At 41.2% G+C, this 17,543-nt stretch overlaps 1 protein-coding gene across 1 annotated transcript; it reads left to right on the top strand.

Moving 5' to 3' along the window:
• Nucleotides 1-8,503: 8,503 nt before the first annotated feature.
• RBBP9 (RB binding protein 9, serine hydrolase) lies at nucleotides 8,504-17,269 on the top strand. The gene is made up of 5 exons (XM_039256495.1): nucleotides 8,504-8,663; nucleotides 9,866-9,908; nucleotides 10,691-10,796; nucleotides 14,461-14,546; nucleotides 14,960-17,269. Exons 1-5 carry the CDS (start codon nucleotides 8,565-8,567, stop codon nucleotides 15,184-15,186), a joined length of 561 nt encoding a protein of 186 aa, XP_039112426.1. The 5' UTR covers nucleotides 8,504-8,564; the 3' UTR covers nucleotides 15,187-17,269.
• Nucleotides 17,270-17,543: the final 274 nt, after the last annotated feature.

The raw sequence follows: 17,543 nt of genomic DNA, 5'->3' as shown, positions 1-17,543 counted from the left end.
CGAACAAGTAAGGATGTTGTGACTGGTTCAAGGAAGAATTTAAAAAAAATTTTTTTTTAACATTTCTTTATTTTTGAGAGACAGAGGGGAGGGGCAGAGAGAGAGGGACACACAGAATTGGAAGCAGGCTCCAGGCTCTGAGCTGTCAGCACAGAGCCTGACGCGGGGCTCGAACCCACGAACTGTTGAGATCATCACCTGAGCCGAAGTCGGACACTCAACCGACTGAGCCACCCAGGTGCCCCAGAAGAATTTGATTTATAGATTCATATTCCCTACCACAGAAAATTCATTTGCATTTCTGCGGACAAGACTCATTTGCATTATTATGCACAGGAAATGTTTGCATTACTATCAGTTTTCTGTAAATTAATTTCTTTCTCTGCAGAGTTGTAAAATAGCTTTGTCAAAGATAGAGGCACACACCGCTTATGATCAGATGACCCCAGAGAGTCCTTTAAAAAATGCCCAGCATAGTTGGTCCGAGGGTTGTGGGTTATCGTTAAGCTAAAAAATGCCCAACATTCCATGGAAGTTCACCCAGTAATCTCTTTTGACTATTTCAGAGTCTTTCACAATTTTCCTGACATATTTCTTATCATCTGTAATCTAATTTCTATATCTCTGGCTCATACTTATCTAACATGAGATTCATATATTCAGCAACCTGCTAGGTATCTCTGGGCATTCTTGGCACCCCAATCTCCGTATGTCCTGTTAATTAAAAAGAAGACCGTTAGACTGATGGGGTTCTAATGCCATGGCAGCCTACATAAGCAACCTGAAATGTAAGTACAGAAATGCCTCAAGGTTATGAGATCGAAACACTGACTACAACCAACAGCCAACTGGACAATCAAATAATTTCTTCTCTTGGCTTCTACGCCTCTGTTTAAGTGTTTTCCCTGACTCCTGGAGACAGAGGGGTCCTAACCACTTCCACTTTGGTGCTATTTGATTCAAATTGAATTTCGCTCAAATAAACTCTTATAATTAAAAAAAAATTTTTAATGTTTATTTTTGAGAAATTACACGTGAGTGGGGGAGGGATAGTGAGAGAGGAGGACTGAAGATCTAAAGCAGGCTCTGCACTGAAAGCAGCAAGCCCTATGTGGGGCTCAAACCCACCAACTGCGAGATCATGACCTGTGCCGAGGTTGGACGCTCAACCACTGAGCCACCCAGGCTCCCCAGCTCTTTGAATTTTATTATGCCTCAGTTTATCTTATAATGGTTCTAAACTGAATTCATCATTCCCCTTGCCCTAAACTAACCTATCTATTGTACTTTCTATTTCACTTGGAGGTATCATTCTCCCAGTCATCCCAGTCACTAGGGAATTATTCTTGGTCCTCCTCTCTGGTGGGGTTCAGGACACACTACCAAAATATGACACACAAGCATATTGAATATTTTAAGCTGAAGGATTTTGAGCAAGGGTAGGTGCAAGGAGGGGCCCACTGACCTCCCCCAAACAAGTCTTAAGATCATCATGTGAGAGGTGCTCTGCTTTCACCAAGAGGAGACATTTGTTACATCTGCAGACAGATGGGTGCCATGTGAGCCAGACAAATGCCATCTTGGATAAATCCACAGTGACTATCTCTCTGGGACCTGAAGCATTCTCCAAAATAGCTGTTCCCCTCCCACACTTTCTTTTGTCCAAACATACTATTAAGTACATCCTTGGAGCATAACATCCTTAACCTTCCCTGGAGATATGACTATGACACAACTATTCTCAAACATTTCCTCCTGTGTGTGTGTGGCGGGGGTGTCTCCCAGATTGTATTCCCCAGCCTCTAGGGCTAAAAAAGCAGGTCTTATGAGAGATAGGGCCACAGAGATCTATTCATCCCCTTAGTAAAACATTTCTGTTAGGGGTGCCTGGGTAACTCAGTTGGTAAAGTGTCTGACTCTTGATTTTGGCTCAGCTCATGATCTCAGAGTTTGTGGGATCAAGATCTGCGTTGGGCTCTGCACTGACAAGAGGACTCTGAACTGACAGTGCAAAGACTGCTTGGGATTCTCTCTCTGCCCCTCGCCAGCCTGTGTGTGCTCTCTCTCTCCCTCTCTCTCTTTCTCAAGATAAATAAGTAAATATTAAAAAACCATATTTCTGTCAAGCTGGATTTATCAGGCTTTTCCTTTGGTCCTATGACTCTTTAAATCTTTTGAAGTCATTGTATGTATAACTCCCTTTCACAGAAAGATGCTAAGAGGAATCAGAATGAACAGGCCTTGCTAAATTATTTCCAGTTAACTACCGTTATTTCATATCCTTTTGTTCTATTGCATTTTCCTCATGACATACCACTCTTCATAATCTGGTTTAACTGATTTATTGGGTTTTTGTTTCCTTTTTAAATAAATGTTTTTAATGTTTATTTTTGAGAAAGAGAGTACAAGTGGGGAGAGGCAGAGAGAGAGAGGGAGACAGAGAATCTGAAGCAGGCTCCAGGTTCTGAGCTGTCAGCATAGAGCCCGATGTGGGGCTCGAACCCATGAACTGTGAAATCATGACCTGAGCTGAAGTCGGACACTTAACAGATTGAGCCACGAGGCGCCCTGGGTTTTCATTTCCTGATGAAGGCTCCCATGTCATGTAAAACATATTAGAAAATCAGTTTTTGTATGCTTTTCTCTTGTTCATATGTCTTTTGTTTCAGAACCCCAGCAAGAACCTAGAAGGGTAGAAGGAAAAGATATTTTTTCTTCCCCTGCCTCTCTAACACCCCAACCTGGAAAGTAATAATGAATCACTTGGGCCTATGGATTTTTATTTATTTTATTTTAAAGGCTTCTCATTTATATCTAGTTCAAGCCCTCATTCCTTTTTCCTAAATTACCACAACAGCCTCCCAAATGTTCTCTTTGCCCAAGTTTTGCCAAAGCCAAATCTCACTTTGGTTGCCAGATAGATTTTTCAGAGTCACACATCTGCCTCTGACCTTGCCTTGTTTAAAACAACCTAGCTTTCCCTCACTCACAGGATAAAGTAGATGCCCCATCAACTGAAGCCCCATCAGTCCTACAGCACTGAACCAATTGTCTCTCCCAGCCTGTGTGCTGCCTCTCACCTCTGTGCCCTGTCCATCCCTCCTCTTTGCTAAGAACAACCTGGTCACCTCCATGCTTTTCCCACATGACTCCGATGTGTCCCTCAAGACTCCAGAGAAGCTTTCCTTATATTCCCTTTTCTTCTTATTGGTTAAAACAATAAGAAAATGTGAAAGAAATGGCAAAGGAACCACAGAAGGTAGATTGCCTGGACCGTAACTTCGGAGAGTCACAGACAAACTGCCTAAAGAAGAGATTCTGACCTGAAAAGAAAAGTTCAGGCAAAGGAAGGTGATTCACAAAGAATCTCGGAGTTTGGTGGTGGCTGAGTGTGTCAGAAGAATGAAAACAGTCGAGTTCTTGAGAATGGCTCGTTCAATGTTAGCAAATGATGTACCAGAGAGAAATGTGCATTTTCAATGTTTTTAGTTCATAAAAATGATGTTTTAGTTTTGAAACTAAGCGATTTTTTCTTTGATAATGGCAAGCTAAGAAAATGTTTTTCCAAGAGATAAAAAGTAGAAAAGAAAACAAGGTGGGTTTATGTATAAGTACGTAATCTTTGCCATCATTATCGACCAAAACTGAGAGTGTTGACAGTTGAGACCATTGCCTTATTTTTTTCCTTCTCAAAGGAAGACCAACTACCTTGTTAGTGAAAAGAAAGACAGATCTTTTATGTGTTGCATGTGTGTGCAAAAACGTGATTTTATCAACCACGGGGCATGGGGACAGGGCCTGTGGGCAGAAAGAGCTGCTGATAAAAGACAGATCTTAAATCTTAAGGAAGGATAAATCCTTTGCAGCTCACAGTTCCTATTAATAGAGTGTCACTGTTCCTTGAACTAAAAACCACTAAGCTAATGATCTCTAGGCTGCAGGAATGCCTCTGCTTGTTTTATTTATGTTTTTAAAAATTTTTAACGTTTATTTATTTTTGAGAGAGCATGAGCAGGGGAGGGGCAGAGAGAGAGGGAGACACAGAATCCAAAGCAGGCTCCGGGCTCTGAGCTGTCAGCACAGAGCCCGACATGGAGCTCGAACTCACAAACCACGAGATCATAACCTGAGCCAAAGTCAGCTGCTTAACCGATTGAGCCACCCAGGCGCCCCTGCCTCTGTTTATTTTAATTTACATTTAAATGTTAGGGGCTCAGTTGGTTGAGCATCCAACTCTTGATTTTGGCTCACGTCATGATCCCAGGGTTATGAGTTCAAGTCCCACATTGGGCTCCGTGCTGAGTGTGGAGCCTGCTTTGCATTCTCTCTCTCCCTGTCCCTCTGCTCCTCTTCCCTACTTGTGCCTGCTTGCTTTCTCTTTCTTTTAAAAAAAAATAGCAAAAACAAAATTTTAAACAGCTTATGTTAAGTTTTGATGACTATCACCATCAGGATATGAACATGTATGTCACCCTACAATGTTTCTTTGTGCCCCTGTTATTTTCTATAGTTTTAATGTATTATTATTATTATTATATTTTAATGTGTATTTATTTTGGAGACAGAGAGAGAGAGACAGAATGTAAACAGGGGAAGGGCAGAGAGAGAGGGAGGCACAGAATCTGAAGCAGGCTCCAGGCTCTGAGCTGTCAGCCCACAGCCCCATGTAGGGCTCCAACTCACATAGTGTGAGATCATGACCTGAGCCAAAGTCGACGCTCAACAGACTGAACCACCTAGGCACCCCGCTGCAGTTTTAAGTAAGTAGAATAAGATAGTATGTAGTCTTTTTTTTTTTTTTTTTGGTATAGCATCTTTCACTCAATTATTTTGAGATTAATCCATGGTGTTGTGTGTCTCAGTAATTCATTCCTTCTGAAGTGAATAAGGTTTCATTTAAAATTCAGACTAATATGGGGTGCCTGGGTGGCACAATTGGTTAAGTGTCTGGCTTTGGCTCAGGTCATGATCTCATGGTTTGTGGGTTCTAGCCCCACCTCAGGCTCTGTGCTGACAGCTCGGAGCCTGGAGCTTGCTTTGGATTCTGTGTCTTCCTCTCTCTCTGCTCTTCCCCTGTTTGCACTCTGTCTCTCTCTTTCTCAAAAATAAGCATTTAAAAAATGATAAAATTCAAACTACTATGTACGGAAGTGGCTTTATAGATATTATCTATGTATGTTACCTATAAAGACTGATTATGATGCCCCTAGGAAACTATTATGCTTTTGCATTAATGTATTATACATTACAATTAATAATTTCAAAGTCAAATAAATAAATAAATAAAATTCAATAACTTCTTTTTAATATTTTATTTATTTTTGAGAGAGCAAATGAGTGTGTGTGTGTGCGCAAGTGGGAGAGGGGCAGAGAGAGGAGGGCAAAGGATCTGAAGTGGGTTGTCTGCTGACAGGAGTGAGGCTTGAACTCACAGACTGCAAGATCATGACCTGAGCCATCCAGGCACCCCTCGACTTTTGTTTGTTTATTTATTTTGAGAGAGAGAGAGAGAGAATGAGCAGGAGAGGGGCAGAGAGAGGGCGAGAGAGAAAATCCTAACAACATGGAGCCCAATGTGGGGCTCAACTCAGAAACCATGAGATCTTGACCTGAGCCAAAACCAAGAGTAGGATGCTTAACCCACTGAGCCACCCAGGCTTCCCAATAACATTGCCCTTTTCAAAAAAATTCATAGTCTAAGGTTCAAGAAGAATATGCCTGGCTTTTCTTAAAGAACGTGGTGGTGGGGCAGTGTATCTTGATCACCTGCTTGTGCATATTCAAATAATAAACTGTGGGGGAGCCTCAGTTAAGCCATCGACTCTTGATTTTGGCTCAGGTCATGATCTTGTGGTTTATAGGTTTGAGCTCTGCGTCGGGCTCAGTGCTGACAGTGTGGAGACGACTTGGGATTCTCTCTCCTCCCTCACTCTTTTCCCCACCTCGTTCTCTTCCCCCCCATAAATAAATAAACTAAAAAAAAAATGCCTTAGAGTGTTTCTCAGTAACAAATGCAGAAACATACCTGATGTACAAAGTGAGTAACTTCATAGGAAAGGCAAGGAATAAGAAGCACTTTCTGTTCCCAAATGTTTTTTTTTTTTTTTTTTTTTTTGAGAGAGAGAGAGAGGGAGGAGAGAGAGTGAGCACCCAAGCAGGGGAGGGGCAGAGGGAGAGAGACTTATTTTCAATATTTATTTTATTTTTGAGTGGGGGAGAGAGCAGAGACAGAGAGACCACACACAGGGGAGGGGCAGAAAGAGAGGGAGACATAGAATCTGAAGCAGGCTCCAGGCTTTGAACTGTCAGTACAGCCCACGAACCTTGAAATCATGACCTGAGCCAAAGTAAGATACTTAATGGACTGAAACACCCAGGCACCCCAAGGGAGAGAGAGAATCTTAAGCAGGCTTCATGCCCAGTGTGGAGCTTCAGGTGGGGCTCCATCCCACCACTGGGAGATCATGACTTGAGCCAAAATCAAGAGTCGGATGCTTAATGGACTGAGCCACCCAGGTGCCCCTGTTTATTCCCATTTTTTTTTTTACCACACAAATGTACATCTGCCCACCTCGGTATAAAATATTTTGATAAATCTGTAAGGTAGGACTGCTTCCTAAAATTTCAGGACTGCCATATTATAATAGGTAACCACTGCATTGCTACCTCAGTTTTCCCAGTCTCTAAATTCATTAAAATATTGATGTGGAAAATGTTGGGGTTCAAAGCCAATGGCCAAGAAAGAATTCTTGAGACATCTTTGGTGCAAAAAGGTGGTTTTATTAAAGCACAGAGACAGGATCTGTGGGCAGAAAGAGCTGCACTGGGGTTGTGATGGTGACTGATTATATACCTTCAGGTTGGGAGGGGGTTAGGGACAGGAAAGTCTCTAAGGTATTTTAGCAACAAGGTGTCCAGGACCTTGAGGGGTTAGCTGCTGTTAGGAAAATGTCATTTATTACTGTTTAGTAAAACCTCAATCATGATATCCTTCAGATGTATATCAGGGGGCTATAAGCTTGGAGAATGATTGTCAACATATATCTGGGGTGGGTGGAGGTAAAGGAGGTTTCCAAAGGAAATTTCTTATGTTTAAAGTAGACTTGGGGCACTGATGCATAGGAGCAAATGTATCCCAATATTCATAGCAGAACTCTCAACAGTAGCCAAAACATGGAAAGAGCCTAAGTGTCCATCAACAGATGACTCAGTCAAGAAGATGTGGTTTATCTATACGATGGAATACTACATGGCAATGAGAAAGAATGAAATCTGGCCATGTGTAGCAACATGGATGGACCTTGAGGGTGTTATGCTGAGCAAAATAAGTCAGGCAGAGAAGGACAAATATCATATGTTTGCACGTATAGGAGGATTAGGAGGAACGTAATGGAGGACCATGGGGGAGAAGAAGGGGAGAAATGGGGAGAGGGAGAGAGGCAAACCATGAGAGACTCTTGAATGCTGAGAACAAACTGAGGACTGATGGGTGGGGGGAAGGGGGGAGATGGGCATGGAGGAGGGCACTTGTGGGGATGAGCACTGGGTGTTATATGGAAACCAACTTGACAATAAACTATTTGTAAAAAAATAATAATAAATTAAAAAAAATAAGAAATAAAGTAGACTTGGGGCACCTGGGTGGCTCAGTTGGTTAAGCGTCCGACTTCAGCTCAGGTCATGATCTCGCGGTTAGTGAGTTCGAGCCCTGCATCGGGCTCTATGCTGACAGCCAGCTCAGAGTCTGGAGCCTGTTTCCGATTCTGTGTTTCCCTCTCTCTCTGACCTTCCCCTGCTTACGCTGTCTGTCTGTCTGTCTGTCTCTCTCAGAAATAAATAAAACATTTTAAAAAAAAAAGTAGACTTACAGGATCCAGGAGGTCTGGATAATGTTAAGATTGCCTTTTGCCCTTAGCAAAGTGTCATCATCAAGGGAGCTGAGCTCCCAGAGGGATGTCACTCTGCCTGTCTCAAGGACTTGTCAGTGGGGTGTAAGTTATAATGAAATATTAATTTTTTTCTCCTGCCTGTGTTTCTCACATCAAGTGTGACTGTTATCCATGTGCCATCACCAATGGTGATACCTTTTAAAAGGACAGCATTGAAAGCAATGAAAAATAACAACCAGGGCTGACAGTGACAATTGTACTAGCAACAAATGTTTTGAATCAGAAGAAAAAGTAATATGAATTCCAGGAGTTCTTAACTCATAAAAAGGTTATTTCTGTATATATGGATCACCACACTTTCCAATAAAAATATATCATAATTCTAGTAAAGAGAAAACATATTCTGGGCTTGTCACAGTCTGTCCCAAATAAAGCGCGGAGGGGTCCAGAACGCTAGCAAGAGGCAAGTGAAAGGCGATTTACATTTGCTGGAAACTGGCAAGTTTGCCTTGGCCATCTTCTGCGGTAAGGGCGGCCACAATCCACGAGCCGGCCCGCGGGCAGCCCAGAACCACAACTCCCAGAATGCCACAGTGCAGGCTCCTCAGCGGATGCAGCCGCGGGCTCCCGGCCCCGCAGGCCCTGCTGCTGGTCGACCCTGGCGCCTCTGCGCTCATGGCTTCCCCGAGCAAGGCAGTTATTGTTCCCGGGAACGGAGGCGGGGATGTGGCCACCCACGGCTGGTACGGCTGGGTGAAGAAGGGGCTGGAGCAGGTAAGCGACAAGCCCGACTGCGCTGGGAGCCTTGAGGGGACAGCCGACTGAAGTTTGAGTGTGCGTTCACCTCGCCTCCAGACCCCCTCCCCGTCAGCTAAGCCCTGTGTGTTTTCATTGCTCTCCGCTGCCCTGTCTCAAACTCTAAAACTAGTGGTCAGAATTTTGGTGGATAAAACTGCCCGCAAGACTTCTCTGAAGGTTCAGTGGTTAGAGTACAAGGCATCACCTCTTAGAGCACCCCCATCTCCCTGCGTCCAATGCTGGTTCAGATTTGAGGCTTCCTAGATAAGTGTACATCTATCTTCTCTGCTTCTTGCCTCAGATTAAAAAAAAAAAATCAATGTATAATATTTAATATAGAAAAAAGATGTATGTAACATATATGTAAATTATGAAGTATAATGTAATGAATACCTGAGGCTCCATAACCAAACTAAAATCTGCAACATTAACAAAACCTTCGAAGCCACATGTATATCTCCCCATCGCATTTTCCTGCCATTCTGAAATTTTTTTCATTTGCTCCTCTTTTAAAAATGAACATACTTTTGCAAATGTGTGTGTATACTTTGAACAATATCTTATTTAACTTGGCTTCTCTCTAAGTTTTATACAATTGGTGTCCACCTGTAGTTGTGCATCTTGATTTTTTTTTTTTTTAACTTCTTCCATAACCAGTCAATAGGACTGCTTTCTGGGTTGCCATTCTCTAGAGCTCTAAAGTATGTTTCTAGAATAACATTCTAGGGTTGTAGCTGAAAACCAAGGCCAGAGCTACAAACCAAAAACAGCAGGGCTGAAGCTGTCCAGGGGGTGGGATCTCTAACTTTCTGTACTACATTTTGTACCATGTTTTACCTACTCCCTGGTGCGCAGTCTGTTTGACTCTAGGTCCGTTTATCTAGAATGCATTCTATTCATGATGCCTCTGTAGATATATGCCTACGGTGATAAACAGAGATGTACACATGCACATATGTACAGAGCTGGGTAGGTAAGAACTACAGACAGATGGAAGTTTATCAGGAGGGTTGTCTGTTCACATGTAATCCAATGGTACCCAACCCGCTTCATTTCATAACATGAGCAAAGACTTACTGAATTGATAGAGATTATATCAGGTGTCTCATTTCTTATTAGCAAAGTATTAGTTATAATTAAGCTCTTTATTATAGCTTTTTTTTCCCCTCGTGTCATAGATACCTGGTTTCCAGTGTTTGGCTAAAAACATGCCTGACCCAAGTAAGTTTTAAACGTGTTTTTAAGTAGTCTCATCTTGTTGGGTTCTGATCTTGCCATTTTCCTGGTAGAGAACAGGAATATCGTAGTAGAGAAGCCAAAGGGAATATATACCTAAGAATGAATGATGGCAAGTAGTTTGGAGAAAAGGGTGTAAACCAAAAAGCACTGCAGAAAATTCTAGTAAGGATCAAGAAAAGCAGCTGGGCTTGGTAAAATTTAATTTTCAATTTTGCAAGCAACTTGATTTTCCCTTCTATAAGTCACCAGACTCAACAGATATTTCCAGGCAAAATGTATGAGTGTTTCATGTGAGACAGAGATACGATAAAACTCTACAGCACCTATATGAGATCCAAATATTTCAAACTGCACTTTTGTTTTGACTATGCCCATGACTTGTGTCAGGAATTTCCTCTTAGGAAAGAAAGAATAGTTATACATGTGAACTTGAGACTGTTGTCTAGAGTTATTTCTTAAGTTTGAAAGTTTACATCAAAGCTTCAGAATTATATTTTTATTATTTCCCTAGTATTTTCTTATAAGAACAAGGTAAAAAATAAAGTCTATATTTATACGGATATATCTATAGCAAAACTATGGACTTGAGTCTTTCAAACAGCAACACATAAATTGTTGGCTCTATTGAAACAGCCCCATCTCCCTTGTGGTACTGCAGTCCTTAAGTTGAGAAATGCTGAGTAGTCCTCTGTTAGAAAGGTGGGGTGGCATTAGACTAAGACTGTCCCTATCAAATGACACTTTTTCTTTACCCTGAAACTTAGTTACAGCTCGAGAGAGCATCTGGCTGCCCTTCATGGAGACGGAGCTGCACTGTGATGAGAAGACCATCATCATAGGCCACAGTTCTGGGGCCATTGCAGCCATGAGGTGCGATCCCTGTTGAATTATCACCCTGGGTGGGCTCCAGCTGGCTTACAGACTTCACTGCAGTTCCTTGAACTTGCCAACTATGCACCTACCTTATGCCTGTGCTTGCCCCTGTTCTACCTGGCATAGTCTGTTCCTAGATACTTGCATGGCTTTCTCTTCTTTAAGTCTCTTTTCACTAAGGCCTACTCTAATCACTCCCAGTGAAACAATGGCTCCTGTCCCTTTTATATCTTGGTATCCCTCTTTAATCTATTACACTTTTCGACATCTGATGTCCTGTTTATTTCCTGTCTCTGGCCAGTAAAAATGTAAGCTCCATGAGCGTCGGACTTTGTTCACTCTGACATTGAGACCTCAATGCCTAGATGAGTGTCTGGCATATGGTAGGTGCTCAATAAATATTTGTTGGAGGGCAGAGGCTGTCATAGCACCCTGCAACCCCCAGTCCTTAAGATTCATGATGCTTCTCTGATATTCTTGGTTATAAGATGATGTCTCTCCCTTTAGGATTATAGGAAACTAATGGATAGGACTTAGCTGGCTGAACAAGCATATTAGGGCTGGGTTTCTTGCATATTTCCTAGGCTGGATGATGAAGGAATATGGTTTTTGTGTAACCTCTTGTCCCAAGCAGTCACTCAGGATGGCATATGAGTTGAATGTCAGAGGACCCTGCCAAATTCCATAACTTTTCCATCATTTGAAGCTATGAAATAATGCTTCACAATGTGGAGCTGCAGAATTACAGTACATAGTGTTAATAAGCTGCCAAAGATTGTCTGGAAAATGAAGAAATTGCTTTATGCTGAAATCTTTACCAGCTCAAGACCTACTGAATTTTTCTCAGGCTATTGGCTAATCAAGATGTGCCTTCTTTTAAAGATCCTTGTAACTGGGGCACCTTGGGTGGCTCAGTCGGTTGGGTGTCTTACTCTTTTGGCTTAGGTCATGATGTCACAGTTAATGGGTTCGAGCCCCACATTGGGCTTTGTGCTGGCAGGGCGGTGCCTGCTTGGGATCCTCTCTCTCTGCCTCTCCCCTGTTCATGCTCTTTCTCTCTCTCTCAAAATAAATAAATAAACTTTAAAAAAATACCTGGGGTGCCTGGGTGGCTCAAGTTGGTTAAGCGTCTGACTTCGGCTCAGGTCATAATCTCAACGTTTGTGGGTTCAAGCCCTGCTTGTCAGGCTCTGTCTGTGCTGACAGCTCGGACCCTGGAGCCTGCTTCGGATTATGTGTCTCCCTCTCTCTCTGCTCTTCCCCTGCTTGTGCTCTGTTTTTCTCTTAAAAATAAAATAATACACACACACACACACACACACATACATACATACAAAACTTACTGCAGATTGTCTACAACCTAAAAATTAACATCTAAAGTAAAGGTAGGCAAGGAGAAAGTACATGCCAGTATGCAGTATAAGATTGTAGGGGAAAAGAATATTGATAGAGCCACAGAGGACCACCCTGCAGATTACTTACTAATCACAAAGGGGACAATTGTGTCTTTACAATGGATATCTGATATCACCTTAAGTAATCAAACTTAATCTCACCAATAAAGGGACACTGGCATTGTGTGTCTCTGATGTGATAGAGTGGGAAGGACACATTGCCTGTGTAGTGTTCTTGCCAAAAATGTTTAACCTCTGTTTAATCATGAGGAAACAGACAAACTCAATTAGGGGTGATATACAAAACACTTGGCTTAAACTCTTAAAGAATATCAATGTCATTTAAAACAAAAAGTTTAGGGGTGCCTGGGTGGCTCAGTCAGTTAAGCATCTGACTTCGGCTCAGGTCATGATCTTGCAGTTCGTGAGTTTGAGCCCCGTGTTGGGCTGTGGGCTGACAGCTCAGAGCCTGGAACCTGCTTCAGATTCTACGTCTCCTTCCCTCTCTGCCCCTCCTCTGCTCGTGCTCTGTCTCTCTCAAAAATAAACAAACATTAAAAATCTTAAAAAAATTTTTTTTTAAAGTGACTAAAGGGGCGTCTGGGTGGCTTAAGCCACTGTCTTTCGCTTAGGTCATGATCTTGTGGTTCGTGGGTTCGAGCCCCGCGTCGGGCTCTGTGCTGACTGCCAGCTCAGAGCCTGGAGCCTGTTTCGGAGTCTGTGTCTCCCTCTCTCTCTGACCCTCCCCTGCTCACGCTGTCTCTCTCTCTCTCCTAGAAATAAATTTTTAAAAATATTAAAAAAAAAAGTAACTAAAGAGTTATGAAAAACAAACGCAACGCATGATCTTTGACCGTATCTAGGATTGAAAAGCAGTTTTGGGGTGCTTGGGTGACTCAGTTGTTGATTTAGACTCAGGTGGTAATCTCAGTTTGTGAGTTCAAGCCCCGTATCAGGCTCTGCGCTAACAGTGCAGAGCCTGCTTGGGATTCTCTCTCTTTCCCTTTCTGTCCCTCTCCTGGGTGCATACGCATGCTCTTTCTCTATCTTAAAATAAATAAATAAACTATTAAAAAAAAAAAAGCAAAGCAGTTTTAAAGAACATCTTTGGTATGACTGGGGAAAAAATGAATACACATAGTATTACTATCTCAATGTCAAATGTACTGGGTACAATAATGGCATTGTGGATATATAAGAGAATACCTTGTTCTTAGGGGACACATTTGATGTATTTATGTGTGAAATGTAAAATTAATGAATCTAGGTGCTTGTTGTTCAACTTTCCTGTAGGTTTGAAATTTTTCAAAACAAATGGTTGGGCAAAAAGTTTAGACTGCAAAACAAAATACCAACCCTAAATTTTTCCTGGCACAAAGGCCCCTTGAAACTATTACTATTCCACATCTTTCCCTAGCCTAGCCTTTGCCGAGTGTCTGCTGGGCACTATACTAGGCACCAGGGTCACAAAAATCAAGAAGGCTCACACTTGCTCTTAAGGAGCTGATGGTTTATTGGGGGAGATAGAATACAACACAAAAAGTAATACGATGCAATGTGGAATGTGCAACAAAAGAGGTACATTTCCACTATGGTATAGTATTTCTTAAAATATGGTTCACAGATCACCTGTATTAGTCATCTGGGCTGGGGGAGGTGACATGCCTTAATATGCAGATCCTTGGGCCTCGTACCAACTCTCAGTCAGACGCTCTGGGACTGAATCTACATGTTAACCAACCAAGCAGTGCTGATGCATACTGAAGGTAGGTTAATAAGCACATCAAAGAGAATGACTACACTTAAAAAATATACATTTATTTTTTTGGGGAGAGCACAAGCGGGAGAGGGGCAGAAAGAGGGGGACAGGATCTGAAGCAGACTCGGCACTGACAGTCTGACAGCAGCAAGCCTGACGTGGGGCTCAAACTCATGAACCGTGAAATCATGACCTGAGCTGAAGTTGGACACTCAACCAACTTAAACACCGAGGTGCCCCCACTTTGTTTTTTTGAAAGGATGACCAAAGAGGTTTGGACTACCTTGAAAAATAAGTAGAAACTCATCAAGTAGCCAAGGATAAATTATTAACCACTGGGCTTGGAGTTTTGTAGTTTCCTTACTTTTTAAAATATTAACCTTAACAGCATGTAGCACCTGCTTTCTGTAAGCTAAATCAAATGAATTTTCATGTGTGTTTTAAAAAAATTTTTTTGGCAATCAGTTGTAACATTAAGTATTAGCTGACATCATTTCTCTTTCTCCAGGTATGCAGAAACACACCAAGTATATGCTATTGTGTTAGTGTCTGCATACACCTCTGACTTGGGGGATGAAAATGAGCGTGCCAGTGGTAAGTTTGAAGGCAGAAACCGATTCAGAAAAGCCCTTCCTTTAGTCACAGGACTACATGTTCAAGTTAAACAGCACTGGCTTTGGAATAGGCTAAAAAAACCCTTTAGTAACAGATGAGAAAAATTGCCATCCTTCTTCTTTACAAATTAGACCCTTTGAGATGTAACAGACTACACTCTAATGCATTGAACGCTAGAGGCCTGATTTTTATCTGAGCCACATACTCTTCACAAATAGCTATGGTATTAAGCCCTACAGATTTGAGAACTAATGAACTTCTAACTCACAGGCTCAGATTCTGTGTGTCTGCTATGGTTTTTGCTACATATTTTACCATGGCTAGAATGGGAATTATCCTATATATAATAGGCTATATATAGGCATATATATATATTATTTTTTTCCCCATAGGATACTTCAACCGTCCCTGGCAGTGGGAGAAGATCAAAGCCAACTGCCCTCACATTGTGCAATTTGGCTCCACTGATGATCCTTTCCTTCCCTGGAAGGAACAGCAAGAAGTGGCTGACAGGTTGGAAGCGAAATTGTTCAGATTCACTGACCGTGGCCACTTTCAGAACACGGAGTTTCACGAACTGATCAGTGTGGTAAAGTCTATGCTGAAAGTACCAGCATAGACAGGATCACTTCTGCTACTTTGCATTCCAATATAGGGGTAGAGCAATGATCAGGTTATTAATAGATAAAAATCATCTATTATCAGATGATTAGTGGACACATTAAACAGATCAAAGTTCTGAAAAAAAACACAGTTTCAATATTCAAACTAAGTTACAAACAGCATTTCCATTTTCCATTGGATCTCTATCTCACAAACTGCCATGAACTAAAGTATTTTTCCCATTTGATTAGGGACATAAGGACAGTTTAACCACCTTTATCTGTACAAAGTCAGTAAGACAGGAGTGGAATCCAGCTTTCCTGATTCCCAGTCCAGATTAAAACTAGTTTTGTGTATGTTGTAGGAGTTGTACTCCTCTTCGAAATGAACCTTTTTCTAGTTGGCAGGGTGGGGTGAAGAAAATACTAAAGGTCCAGAGTGGTGGATTAGAGCTCAAGATTGTAGCTGTTTGGGGCTGGCCCAAGACAGTAAACCCAGACTAGGGCTTTCATCTTTGGCCCCTGCCCTCCCTTCAAGCATGTTGAGGGAGAGGGATACATACAGATCTACGAGTCAGGGGTATGCTGGATCCGGCAGGGAACAGAAGCCCAGCCTGTACAAACATGTCAGCATAGCCAACCAGATGTGTGGTAGGGATTAGGACAGCACAGGGAACTTGTGCGCTGTCTAAATTGTTGTCATCTGGGAAGGTGGCAGGTTGTTGCCAATTTTCTGATTTTTCGAGGGAAAAACTTCATGTAGTGGTTTTCATATCTAGGGACCATATATGTTTATATACATGGTTCATATGTATATGAATTATCCCCAATACTTGTACATATGGATTACAGAAGTTGGCAATGACAGTGTAAATAAAAAATTTACAAACACTGCAAGACATGCAAAGCCCAAGCCACCCATTTGTGACTTCTGCCATTAGGATTACCTTAGCCAGGTGCTTTAAATAATTCTCTGTAAGCCTGAGAAACTTCATGTCAAAGGATGAAACCATGGGAATAATATAAATTTTGTTAAAAATTTTTAAAAGTCATCTTTCCATACTTCAAATTTTGTTCTGTAAAGAGTTCTACCTTTTAAATTCCATGTTCCTTTAGCTTGCTTTCAAGCATCATTCCACGACTTTTCTTCTGATGATACTCCTTAAAAAAAAAAGTGTTTTCCCTTTCCCAACATTTTTTGGCTGTTATGATCCCTAAGTATTGACTCAAAACAATTTCCAGTGACTTCATACTTAATGTTACAGAATCTGATGCTTGCTGCAAAAATATGAATTTCCTTACTATATATATATATAAAGGAGATTCAAAGCCATCATTTTAACCTGAAAGGTCTTGGCTTCTAAATGTGCTCAAAGAAAGAAAGGAAAGACTCTAAACTTTTAATAGCAGTTACCTTTCAGGAGTGGGAATTTTAGGTACAGTATGAAGGAAGTCTCTTTTTATTTTGTACACCTGGGGGTTATTGAGTTTGTTATAGTGAACATATATAATTACTTTTATAATTAAATGACTATGTTTAAAACAACTCATTTGACATGTTAGTGAGAAGCAAATTAGATAAATTGAGTAATAATTTTCTTAAAAACGTTTGATTTGACCAAGCCTATAACCAAACTTTAATTCTATTTGAATTACTTTGAATTAGTAATTGTTCTACTTACTTTCAGCCTTGTTTTCTGAAGTCTTTTTTCAAAAAATTACAGTTATACTACAAATAAGTTAAAATATTTTATTGTCCTCTTTCTCCACAGAAAAACAACAAATACATACAATTGAGAAATAATTTTGAAATTCTTCATTCCTATAATTAACATAGACCTGTATATAAGGATTGTGCTATATAATATGGTAGCCAGTAACCACAGGTAGCTATAAATTAAAAATTCAGTTCTTCATTCAAGTCTTCACAGTCATGAAGTGACTAGTGGCTACTTTTACTGAACAGCAGATATGGAATACTGTCATCACTATAAAACATTCTGTTGGACAGCAATAATCTAGGGCATGTATTTTTATTCTTCCCTTACCCACCATCTAGTAATGAGTAAAAGTTCAAAGTAAAAGTCACTCAACTTGAAATTACTTGTTTGACTAGTTTTTACTCAGCTGATCACCATAAAAATCATAGCTCATAAAATCTACTCTTTACCAAACTAAGCTCAGGAATTTCACTAGAAGAATGCCACATAAACTATCTATTGAAACCACTGAATCATGGTCTCTCAGGATTGTTTGACTTCCTATTGTCATTAGTAAGCAGAGCAGAAGGGCCCTGACAGACTCCAGGGCTTATCTATTCTCAGGTGACCAAAATACCTTATACTCAATGGAAATCAAGTGTAAGGATTAGGAG

This window comes from Hyaena hyaena, unplaced genomic scaffold (genome assembly GCF_003009895.1).
Source record: "Hyaena hyaena isolate Hyena2069 unplaced genomic scaffold, ASM300989v1 scaffold_579, whole genome shotgun sequence".
In the NCBI taxonomy this organism is placed as follows: domain Eukaryota; kingdom Metazoa; phylum Chordata; class Mammalia; order Carnivora; family Hyaenidae; genus Hyaena; species Hyaena hyaena.
This window is presented reverse-complemented; position numbering and strand designations above follow the sequence as displayed.

Bases quoted from the DNA above. Each gene is read 5' to 3' on its own strand.
- RBBP9 (XM_039256495.1), top strand. From the start codon at position 8,565: ATGGCTTCCCCGAGCAAGGCAGTTATTGTTCCCGGGAACGGAGGCGGG. The intron at 8,664-9,865 runs GTAAGCGACAAG...CTCGTGTCATAG, and splicing joins TGAAGAAGGGGCTGGAGCAG to ATACCTGGTTTCCAGTGTTT. The intron at 9,909-10,690 runs GTAAGTTTTAAA...CCTGAAACTTAG, and splicing joins TAAAAACATGCCTGACCCAA to TTACAGCTCGAGAGAGCATC.